General features: G+C 42.3%; 1 protein-coding gene across 1 annotated transcript in view; it reads left to right on the top strand.

Moving 5' to 3' along the window:
• The window catches only part of slit3 (slit homolog 3), a gene marked incomplete at its 5' end in the record, with an annotated part of 96,987 nt that extends 84,748 nt beyond the window's left edge, over window positions 1-12,239 (top strand). The window contains 5 exons of the mRNA XM_080465538.1: window positions 8,389-8,543; window positions 9,174-9,334; window positions 10,173-10,330; window positions 10,594-10,799; window positions 10,919-12,239. Of these exons, the coding sequence (XP_080321664.1) occupies window positions 8,389-8,543; window positions 9,174-9,334; window positions 10,173-10,330; window positions 10,594-10,799; window positions 10,919-11,172 (934 nt within the window). The 3' untranslated portion in view covers window positions 11,173-12,239. The remainder of the gene's footprint in view (window positions 1-8,388; window positions 8,544-9,173; window positions 9,335-10,172; window positions 10,331-10,593; window positions 10,800-10,918) is intronic.
• Between the last annotated feature and the right edge of the window lie 357 nt (window positions 12,240-12,596).

Raw genomic sequence — 12,596 nt, 5'->3', positions numbered from 1 at the left:
ATTGGACACTGATTTGATCCACATGGGTAGGCAGACACAGCAGAGCATCGTGCCACCTTCAGTACAGTCCGGACTAGTGCAAGTATTTAACCACCGCAATCTGAGCACAGCAGTCCTGGCTGCATCCCGAGCATGGCACTCTCGAAACAGTTATTGTGGTTGAACAACTAAGGGCCAGGGACCAGAGCCAGTCTCTGGGATGTTTCTGATAATCCATGTGTTGGTTATTGTGTGTTGAAACCAGAGAACCAGAAATGGCTTTGTTTTTACAAATGGAAACATAGCAGTCTTGGAGATCTGTTACAAAACAGCAAATTCAAGAATCACCACAGTTGTTCAAAGTTTGCACCGGTATACAGATTTCATGGTTTGTCTTTGACTCTTGAATGCATTTATATGACACATAGGAGAGATTTCATCAACTCATTTTGCAGTGCACCATGAGCAGAGGAAATGTTAGAAATGTAGATGTACTTGTTTGAAGAAGCTAAAGTGGCAGATGTGGTGTTGCAATAACAACAAAGTAACATAACTGTGAAGATGTGTCAGCTCTAAAACCAAATAACTGAGGATAGTACCAAATACCTTGTAAAATTTATTTCATATTCAAAATATTGCATCCTGTTTTCCTGGTAGGAAAGACTCCAATCATGATAAAGAAGTTATATCTGTTTTCCCACACAGTCGTCTTGCTTTGGAGAAGCACATCGAGATTCTTTCGTAGCTTCATGCTGAACTCCTCCAACTGGAAGCAACAGACACATCATTAGCAATGACTTGATGTTATTCACATCCACGTTTGTGCTTCTCTTGAGCCGCATTTCCATGTTGTCATGCGTTGCTCTACCTCTTTAGAATGGCAAAACAACATTGACTCAATTAGTTTTTTGCAATAGTGTAGTCATTTTCTCTCAGTTAGAGGTGAAAATACACCTGACTTCACCTCAGTTCAAGAGGAAAGCATCAGTGCCCCCCCAGATGTGTGTGAATACATTTATGAGTAGAATATCGCTTCAGTCAAAGAAATGACAGTCGTAAATTGTACTGTAAGTCACATTTAGCTTTTTTTATGCCCAGATGTAACTGCATCATCCATAATCCTGAAACATACTGTCAATTTTTTTCCATTCTGATTTTAGGTCACAATTCACCATCTTGATTATCTTCTATCACAGGAGCAGTACTGTATTTACAACAGTTGGTATGAATACGGTAGTAATTGAAGGTACTTCTGTGGTACTGTAGCAACATTCTGTTGTCATACAGTGACATCTACTGGTCTCAAGTGATATGTATCAGTATATTTTGGTTGTTTCTGAATATACAAACAACTGAAAAATAAGTGCCATTCAAAGTTTAGAAAATACAGTGAATGTTATCAACACTGAGTGAGAGAATGATGGGGCATTGGTCTAAAAGTGCTTGGCTCGGCTTTCAAGAAGTCAGGCTTCATTGTTATCCATTGTGTGTTACCATGAATTTAAATTTGATTCCTTCCTGGTAAAACCTATGTACATTCACTTTCAATATATTCTTCTCCACGACACTTCGAGAGACAGAAGAAAATCTCCACTCTGTAATTTTAAATAGGTTTTTCTTAAAAGCAAGAAAGAAAGAAAGACCTGGACAAAGGAGAGACCTAGTTTAGACCCAGATACAGATAATATATGCATTGTGCTCAGGGAAAAAATAAACAAACCTGCAGGAAGAATCGGATATGGAGCAAAACTATGCGTGGCTATACACCTTATAGGCAGACGTGTTCAGACAACATAACAAATACAGAGCAAAGAAAAGAAACTGAGAATGGAGGAAAAGAAAGATGAATCTCAGCAGGCATAACAGCAGAAGTAGAGCAGAAAGCGGAGGGAATGATAATGAAAATGAAAATCATACGAGAGAAATGGAAAATGGAAGAGGATTGGATTTGATAAAAAAAGAAATAGAAGCAAGACAATGACAGAAGAGATAAGAGAAGGTGTGCTGGTCCCTCGCTGAGCCCTCGTTAGCAACAGATGAACGTGGTTATTTATGTATATGTGCGTGCGTGCGTGCGTGCGTGCGTGCGTGCGTGCGTGCGTGCGTGCGTGCGTGCGTGCGTGCGTGCGTGCGTGCGTGGTGGGGGGGTATTAATGTGGTGGCCTTTACTAAATGTCACACGAATCTCCCATCAGGTCACAGAGAGCACATCTACAGTTATTCATCGGCAAGCGACACAGACAAGGCATTGGGGAGGAAATTAAAAAAAGAAGAAGAGAATGAAGGGTGGATGAATAAACAGAAAGAATTCTGATGGATGGGTGATATAATGTGCTTGCAATAATATCAGTTTGAGAAGACGACATAAAACTTTTTTGGTGTCCATTGACACGACAATGGTGCTTGGCGCCACTGAAAACGCAACTTTTTAAAAACACTCCTCCTCCGAGGAAACGGGGGGAAAACACATCTTTTCTGACATGCCGCACACATTCCAACTACATCATTTTCAGCATTTCTGTGTCCACGGGCATCAAAACAAGGCACCAGGTATAAGTCTGGATTTAATCCTAATAGCGGCAAAGGAATTCACACAAACAGCAGGATGGATGAAGTGGTTCATCCATCCTGCCTGGAGGCCGTACAAAGTATAATAATGACAAAGAAGACATTAATTGTAGTTTAAGTCTCAGTAGGATTATAGCATTGAAACACAGAGGTGAACAGACGATGCCGGCATAGCACAAAGCCGGACCTCATATTTAGAATAGAATAGAATAGAATAGTTTGTCATTGTACAAGTACAACAAAATTAAAAGCAAACTCTCATGTTGCACGATAAACATAGGATAGGACAAATGATAAATCTATAAATAAACTCATATTAAAACTACAAATATATATACAAGGGAGCCAATAGAAACTACTAATAGGGTTTGTGGGGAAAAAAAGTAAAACAGGAGTAGCATCAAAACAATGTCATGAGAATGAGTTTGTGAAAATGTGGCCGCCATAGAAATCCTCTCTTCGGAAAACCAACATATTTGTGACAATATTTATCTAAAGAGAAATCCTGTGGCAGACAAGACTTTTCATTGCCTTTTTTTTAATTTGTGAATTAGGATATTTTTAGGAAGTAAACTGACATTATTCCCACCTCAACACCACCGTGTGGCCCAACTTTTCTCTTGACATATCTTTCATTCTCTTTTGTACCTCACTTCATTCCCCCTTCAGCCAATTTTGGATGATCTCTTAAAATGTTGAGCACAGAAAGAGTCGATGGAGCAATACATTTAAACTTTTTCCCCACACACCCTGAAGGACATATATCCATACCACAAAGAAGAGTCACTGCAGAGCTGAATCAACACAACTTCATTTCTCCATGGCTGTTGCATTGCCCCTCCCCCCTCTCCAAGTTTGTGCAAGTAAATGTCAATATAGTGCAGATGCGCTGCATGTAATTTTTATGTTACTGATATTTGTGCAGTGAAACAGTTTCTATTCAGACACAGGTCTTCCAGAAGGATTTTCTATCTGGATTTAGAGAAGAAAAGTGACTGAAGGTCTGACCTGGTTCTGAAAATCCACAGGCCTGTGGTTTCAACAGACGAACAATCCTTGAACATTATAGGTTTAAAATACTCAGAAGCTATTGAGGCGTTCTAATACTGAAACCTTAGAGGCCTCAAACAATGAGCCCTCAATCCTGAGACTTCACATCAAAACGCTATGAATCCACTCCTGAGAAGCACAAGTCTTGTGAACTGGTTTAATGAAATTTGGACGAGGAAAGAAGGGAGGAACACGGTGAAAGGGCTCGCCGTCCTGGAGCTGCCGCCACAGCAATGACTAATTAAGGTTACCACGGCGATATGGAGTAGGGATGCCTGTCTGTGGAGCATCATTTTAATCAAAACAGACTGCTGAAGACACACACACACACACACACACACACACACACACACACACACACACACACACACACACACACACACACACACGTGCAACATATATAAAACTCACTCAAACATACACACTTATATTTGCATACATTCACACAAAACGTGACTTTTATCAACCTGCAGAAAATGTACTAGATGGATGATGAGGGATGGTTGCTTGGTCGGTCGATTCATTAATCGATTGATATTATATACGGTACATGAACAAAACAAAAAGTATACACATGTACACTATTTACTATCAGATGTATTCATGCTCAAACGCACATCGATGCAGCAAATTTGGTGGAGAAACATGGTGAGAGGGTGATATCAGTGCTTAATTGAATTTAACAGTTAAGTGGCTCAGCACACTTGTTTCTACTCCATAATTTTTCTTTCCGTTGGAGATAAAGTCATTGGCCTGTAATTACCTCTGGGTTTTGGTTTAAAGGAGAACTTGTTGGCAAATTTGATCTGTGTGCATGCACTCATTTAGGATTCTGGGTGGAGGGAGTTGATGTCCCCTGTGAGTTTGGAGCATGCAATGAGTCTAAAAGAAAAGGCAGTTGAAATTTCCTATGGTTTTGCATTGTATTCCATAATCAGCTTCCTAAACAGTAGACGATCACACTAAAGGTGGTTATCAATATACTCATTATGTATACTACTTTCACAAAAAGATATACTTATAGGATATTAATTTGCACAATTACTAACAAGCACATGCAAAAAACATTTCCTCTTTTTTTATTTTTTTACAATTTCCACTAATAACATTATTATATTTCAAATGCATCTACTTCCACCCATAGTCATTTACTGCCATCTGGTGGTTTGTCAATGTTGAAGCATATTTAGTGTGCATATGCACGTGTGTGGTGCTTGTTTTACTGCATTTATGGGGTCCAAAAATAGTGGAACACTCCGCTTGTAGGGTCTGACCTAAAATGTGTGAGCTAATTGTCGACTAAATTATATTTCATCTCCACTGTGATATAAAATATTGTTATGAGGTAAAAAAGGTGATAATTAGGGTCAAGATACAGCACATACAGCTTTGGAAAGACTTGTGTGCATGCATGCATTTGTGTGTGTGTGTGTGCGTGTGAGTGTGCGTGTGTGTGTGTGTGTGTGTGTGTGTGTGTGTGTGTGTGTGTGTGTGTGTGTGTGTGTGTGTGTGTGTGTGTGTGTGTGTGTGTGTGTGTGTGTGTGTGTGTGTGTGTGTGTGTGTGCGTGCGTCTGGGGACTTACTTAAATCTTATTGCACACAAGCCCTTTGAGGACTCATGTAATTGTGGGTAAATAAATGGAGGTCTGTACTGGCGAGATCAATAAATCCCAGGGTGAAGACATTTTTTTAAGCTTGAACTAAAATTAGGGTTTGGTTAATGTTGGGGTTCGGCAAGTAGTTGTTATGTCCGAATTAGAGTGAGTGCACCGGAAATGAATGTGAATCAATGCAAATGTCTTGAAAACTTGTTTTATAAGCGCAGCACACTTGCAGCCCTGGACCTACGATGTTTGAACCAACGTGATTCACTCCAACAAGTGTTCAAATGTAAAAAATAAGTTTTTTCTTAAAATGTGGTTGTGATCTTTAAAGGTGGAATAAGTGAGGGGTTTCTCGTGTGTATAATATGAAGTGTGAAATTTCTTATAGCCTGGAACTGTTGTTACACTTCTATAGAAAATCCTTTTTTGTCCAGATTTATTGGCTAAAATTAAAGCCCAGCCCGTCCCTGAAGAACCACAGCATCTGGGGGGAAAGAAAAGCATTCAATAAGTGAATGGGCTCTTGTGTGGAGTCACAAGTTTGTGAGTGTTGTGTCAAAATGTGCCTGTCAGTCATTTGATTTAACTTGTCAAACCCCAAAAGGAGTTTTTAGGACAGGACAAAGTGAAAACTTAAAACACAACTTTTCAAAAATGGTCCGACAATAACAAAAATGATTCCCAGTCCATATTCTCCTGTCACTTGGTAGTTTTATTTTGACAGTCACTGTAATAAAAATCCATCTTGGGTCCAGGTTACACGACAACAAATACGAGTGAAACCGCAAAACTTTCTTCACTTCTGTTTACACGACACCAGTGTCCGGATCCACTGCACCCACAAAGTTTTTATCCCGGCTCCCAAGGTGGAAAGATTCTTTCACAGTCGCAATTCCCTCCTGCAGAGACTGATGGAGGTGGCGGACCACTGTTACTTACGCATGCACTTCTCATCCATGATAAATAGTTCATTCTGCTCACATGCAAGTAAACAAACATGGCGGTCCCTGTAGTGGTATGACTCGCGATCGGTATTCTAGTTTTATCGCCCACATCGATAGTTTTATGTTTAAAAAATCTCCTCTGATAGCATCTGATGCGTCATCAGTCCATACGGATGTCGGGTTCTCTTGATTTTGTTCACGTTTATAGCGTATTGTTCTCTGCACACGTCTGTGTGGTTTCATTACATAAACAAGCAACAGCGCCTTCCCGTGGCCCGGCATACGAACTACAAGTGTTGTTAGTGTGTCTGCTGCTGCAGTGAAAACGCAACACTTTTTTTTTATAACAAATTAGGTGTTGTCACATGAAACGTTGTCGTGTAAATAGGGCCTTAGTCATCTGCCCACTAGAATGTCTTTGTTCTTCCATTGTTAACATTTATAGGCATTGTTCTCTGCTGCATGTGTGAGTGGTTTCATTGCAAAAACAACCAACAGCACCAACTAGGTGCCCAACATGAAAACTACATGGTTTTCACGGTGAAAAGGAAGGATGTAGATGAACTAAAGGAGAGGGAACCAGTGAGGTGGGTAAGCAGTCTTTCAGGCTTGCAGAGCATCGATTTGCTCAGTGGCAGCAGCCTTTTGGAGAGCGTTATTAAATTACATGCCTCCTAATAGAAACCATGTACGTTTTTCTGTGTCTGTGTCGGGTCTGCAGTGAGGTTGCTGGTTCAGAAGCTGCCAGCTGCACGCTGTCCTACATGCTTGTCCAGAAACACCAGAGGTTTTTACTGCCACTTGCTATAAAAACAACACTTTGTTAAAATTTTTGTTTTGAATTTATTTAATGAAGTGCTGTGAAGAAGCGATTTCAAACTTTATGTGACCAGGGAATCTACATGCAGAACGTGAAGGAAAGCATAAGCTTGTGAGAAGGTTTGTAATCGTTTTGATGTCCATGGACATGCCGGGGTAGCGGTGGTCCTGCTCCTCTCAGCATTTGACCGGTCAGCACTTTCAGTGAGAGTCACGCTGGCCCACCTCCAGAACTCACAACCCTGCTCCATTGGCTGTTAATGTGTCGTCACTGTAATCTGAACACTTTATAAACAGCTGTCAATCAAAACGGACTCAAGGCTCCTCAGTTGCTTAGCCGATGAATGGCTGCAAACAAAGGGAAGTATTGTCTCAGTGTTTTAACTGTGGGAGTCTGGAGCAGACCACCAGCGGGAAGAGTGGCTTCACTTGTTCTTTTCTGTTTTTGATGTTCTGCAAGAACTTGGGTGAGCCGAGGCACAGTGGAGTTTACCGCCCCACCAGCTACTGCTCGCTCTCTCTCTCTCTCTCTCTCTCTCTCTCTCTCTCTCTCTCTCTCTCTCTCTCTCTCTCTCTCTCTCTCTCTCTCTCTCTCTCTCTCTCTCTCTCTCTCTCTCTCTCGGTCCGTCTTTCGCCTTTGCCAAACCACTGTCTCTATAGCTGTCTGTCTCCTCTCCAGCAAAAACCACTTACCAGAGAATCTCATACACACACATTCAAACAGGGACACACACACACACACACACACACACACACACACACACACACACACACACACACACACACACTCCTGTCAGGGTCAGACAAGGTGCAAAAGGTCATGATCCTGCATTACTGCAAAATTGTCTTTGATTGGAGCATTTGTTACTTTTAGAAAGGACAAAGTTTTTTTTGTCATTTCATTAATTTAGCTGTAAATCAGGTTTAATCCAGAGAAGCGCACAGGGACAACATGCAACCTTAACTCAAAGGCCTCAACTCAAACCAGGGTCCTTGTGTCGAGGCGAGAGTGCTACCACCACGGCACTGTGTGGTTCAGGTGTGTGATATGCAAATGATAATGAAGGACCCTGAACAATGAACCTTCGTCGGGGGGGGGGGGGGGGGGGGTTGCGGGGGGTTAATGTCTTACCAAAAAAAAATCCATGATGTAATCAGTCTGTTTTATGTATACAGCATTTCAACACAGATTTTCTTTAATTTTGCCGTCATTCATTTTGAGCAATTTTTAACACAAAAAAAGGTTTGATATGAAAATGTTTGGAGTCTGTTTTGTGTCTGGTATTTTCACTTTTCCCTGTAAGTCATCCCTCCCCACACACACACACACACAAAATTTCTCCCGTCTGGTATAGAACTCCACAGTAATTTCTTGTAATTGTAACCATATTGAAAATCCCCTCTGTTTCCTGTGTTTGTTGCAGCATTGAGTCGGTGAACGACGGGCTTTTCCACACCGTCGAACTGCTGATTCAGAACCGCTCGCTGAGCCTGGTGGTGGATAACGGCGCCCCCAAGAGCCTGGGCAAGCTAGCACGCCAGCCCTCCGTTGACCACAACACCCAGCTATACATAGGAGGTATGCACACACACACATACTATTACATATTTGTGGACACATGTTCTGAACACACACACACACACACACGCACACAACACACACACACGCACACACACGCACACACACACACACACACACACACACACACACACACACACACACACACACACACACACACACACACACACACACACACACACACACACACACACACACACACACACACACACACACACGTGTTGTTCATGTCTGCTCTTCACTGTCTTTCTTGTGGTTGGGATCACATATGTGTCACACGTGGCTACATATGAAAACAGGAACCCACAACATGCAGACGTGCAGAAACACTCTGAGTCCCTCTGAGGGCTTTGGTGAGGAAGTGGCTTTTTGTTCTTGTTTTTTAAGGAGGCCTCCAAGAACAGTAAGCTTGTTTTCTCAGGTATCACAGAGGAGCTGTGATTCTCACCAGAAGATTGTGTTTTACTTTAAGAACGAACCTAGAATGAAGCCAGCGAGTGAGATCTATCAACCAAAATGTATTATTTTCTATGTATTGGCTCCATTTTTTTGGCCAAGTTTCCATTTCTCCCTCTCATTGTTATTTTTCATCATTGTTCTTTTTCTGTCTCATTCGGTTTCATTTCCCAGGCGTCCCTCCCCAGGTGGTGGCCTTGGGTCTGCGTCCGGGCCCCGAACGCTCCCCTCAGGCTTTCAACGGCTGTATTCACAATGTTCGAATAAACGGGGAGCCACAGGACCTGAGTTACAGACCCTCTGGAGGAGGACGGCCACAAGGGGTCGAGAGCAAGGTGATGAGTGCCGCCACACACTTTATGTTCTCAGTCCATCCTGTAACGTCATCAACTCATTCATGTTTTGGGAGGCACAGAGGCCTTGTATAAAATAGATTTTGAGAAACTATTGGTGTAAATACTGATACTGTGATACCAGAGCAAAGTCTTTGCATCAGATTTACATTGGACATTGTATGTAAATGACTTACTGGTGTCTGAGTGTAAAGAGTCAGGACCGAAAAGCAGACCAGGTTTGAAAAATGAAGTCTGCTAGAAAACTGTCAAAACTTATCGAAGAGAACAGAGAAAAAGTCTATCGATAAGATGACTGAACAGCCACAGGATTTGACATCAATTAAACAAACTGACTGGGAGTGAGAGAGAGAGACACTTACATACTTGAGGAGTTGAGAGATGACTAGACACAGGTGGAAACAATCACAGTAAGCAATCAGGACACACGGAGGGCAAAAAAAGAGAAGGAAGATGATGTTTATGAACAGAAACGTGAAATGAAACAGATTAAAACACAGTAATCACCATACAACAGCAAACGTGAGGAGAAAAATTATAACCTGAAAAGACTTAAAGAAACAATCACTTGGAACGTTGTGTAAACGGGGCCCAATAGTCCTAAATTCCTGGCTTCTGTTGGAGCTTTTAAAGGTGGTCGGCAAAAACACAAAAAAAACATTGCACACATGTGCGCAGATACACAGTATGAAAGTTTGTTCATGCTTACACACACACATAAAATAAAAAACAGCAATAAAATGAAACGAATGAAGACTTGAGTCTTTGTTATTGTGAGGTGTAACTTCACTGTTCTCCTGCTTTCTGATATGCTCACCAGGCTGATGGAATCCTTGCAGGGTGTCACACCTGCACTGTGTGTGCACAGGGAGCGTGCAGAGAGGGCGCTGAGACCGGGGTGACCTGCGACTGTCCTCCGGGACGCACTGGCGCTTTATGTGACCAGACGACGGCTCCCAGCCCCTGTCAGAGCAGCAGGTGGGAAGAGACGAGGAAGGATACGGCCATAGAGGGAGACTTCGGCTTAGTGTTAGTGTGTGTGTGTGTGTGTGTGTGTGTGTGTGTGTGTGTGTGTGTGTGTGTGTGTGTGTGTGTGTTTGGTTCAAGCTGCTGTGCTGTAATTCACATGGACTTAATTTTTTTCAGTATCTGTATTTTATTTTGACAACTTTTTGCTTTTCCCGATTACACTCTGCTTTAACCTGCCTTCCCTCTTCCCCGTCCTTTCTTCTGTCCTCCAGATGTGTTCACGGTGTGTGCGTGCCAAAGGGTTACTCCTACAGTTGCCAGTGTAGCGAAGGATACCAGGGTCAGTACTGCGACCGGCGGCAGGAGCCCCTGGCCTGCAGGGGGCAGCGCTGCGGCCGCGGAGAGTGTCGCGTGTCAGAAGCAGGAGAGCCTGTCTGCCACTGTCAAACGGGATACATGGGACCGGCGTGTGACATAGGTAAGACAAGGGACTCCAGGGTCGGGGTATGGTGCCTTTCCCTGTGTGTAAATGTATGGATGGATGAGAGTAGTTTTTCTCACGGTGTCCCCTGTGTGTGTTTCCACGGCGCCGTGCAGAGCTCACGTGTCAGGGAGAGATGTTGCGGGAGCAGCTGAAGCGCCACCAACCTCTGAGAACGTGCACGTCCACCAGCAAGATCCCCCGCATGGACTGCCCCCGCTCCTGCCAGGCCGCGGCGCCACCCGGCATCTGCTGTGGCGTCACCAAGACTCGGCGGAGGAAGGTGGTGTTCCGTTGCACCGACGGCGCCTCGTACTCGGAGGAGATGGAGACAGCCCTGGAGTGCGGCTGCTCCAAATGCCCGTTGTAACGGTGCCGTGGCGTGTTCGCCCTGCGACGCTCACCGCTGCCTTTTTGTGAATCCTCCACGCTGCTCTGAAAGTTTTCAAGAGCGCCAGCATTTATTTTTTTTTAATTTCCACTTTTTGTTTGACCGCTGCCATTTTGCTGCCGAGAGAAACCACAAACAAAACAAAAGGGACAAGTGTGCGTGTTTTTTGACAGAGAGAAAATATATTGTAAGATATAAGTAAGAAAAAAAACATAGAACTTATTTTTATTATGGATTTTTTTTTCTAAAAGATGATAAAAGGACTGATGAGTTGTTTTTTTAATATGTTGGTTATATAATGTGTTATATAGTATAAAAAGTTATTTTGTACCTTGTAAGAAGAAAAAGTACACAACAAAAATAGATTAACATTCCTTAAAAGTATATGAATTTTATGTCTGTATAAATCTATATAAATATGTACCCTAACCCAGTGAGTTTTATATCTCCTGAGTGTATTTGCATGATGTGAGTGCCGATGTGTGTGAGCGGACACTGAGAGCGAGAGAAGAAGCGCTCCACCTGGAAAAGGTGTCAGTCTGTTGTTGCTCATTCTCTCTTGCGGAGGCCATAAGGGAACTGTGTGCCGGCTAACATGCTTCACTATGTAATGGACGTCATCCTCACATGTGAGTTCACCCAAAAGACTCTGGCCACAGAGACGATCTAACGGTTTGTTCTAATGCTGTGTTGTTTTTCTTTAGTTTCGCTGTTGCATGCAGAACTCGGAGCCACGTGAGATTTGACTATGAAAAACAAAAGTCTGTTACTCATTATTATTAAACAAAGTCCATCTGAAATCAACAATAGGAAAGGAAACAGGATTTTTTTTACTATAAAGTGACCATATTTGTCTAAAGTAATGACAGAGAATATAAGTCATATCTCACAAGTCACCCTTAGTTTTGCTTCTCCTGATGCCGCAATACTAAAACGTTGGGAACGTAAAATCAATATATGGGAAACAGAGGAGGATTATATGCTTTGTGCACAAAAAATATGTATTTTGAAAACTAGTACTCAATGGCATATACACAATCATTTACAAAAAATAAGAGAATGTATTGGAAGTGTAGATTTGGAAAATGGGCACAACAATCATCCCACAAATGCATGTTCCTTACAAATGTATAACCAGGCTCACCAGTGGTTCAAAAGGCAAGTAACCATGCAATGAGACATTTCACCACGTGTACAAGAAATGATGAATTATCTGTCATGTAGGTCAGTTTGAAACTTCCCAGCAGTTTTCATCGGACATATTTGATATCTGATAAATAAAATTGTGGTGTTTTGTTATTTTCAAAAGTCCCAGCAGTAAAACAATGAAGGACTTGACATTGACATTTTTGAAGTATTACATTTCAAAGTGGCCTTGGAAGAGTAAACCAAACCACTTGATG

This window comes from Lipophrys pholis, assembly GCF_963383615.2.
Source record: "Lipophrys pholis genome assembly, chromosome: 6".
Lineage (NCBI taxonomy): Eukaryota > Metazoa > Chordata > Actinopteri > Blenniiformes > Blenniidae > Lipophrys > Lipophrys pholis.
This window is presented reverse-complemented; position numbering and strand designations above follow the sequence as displayed.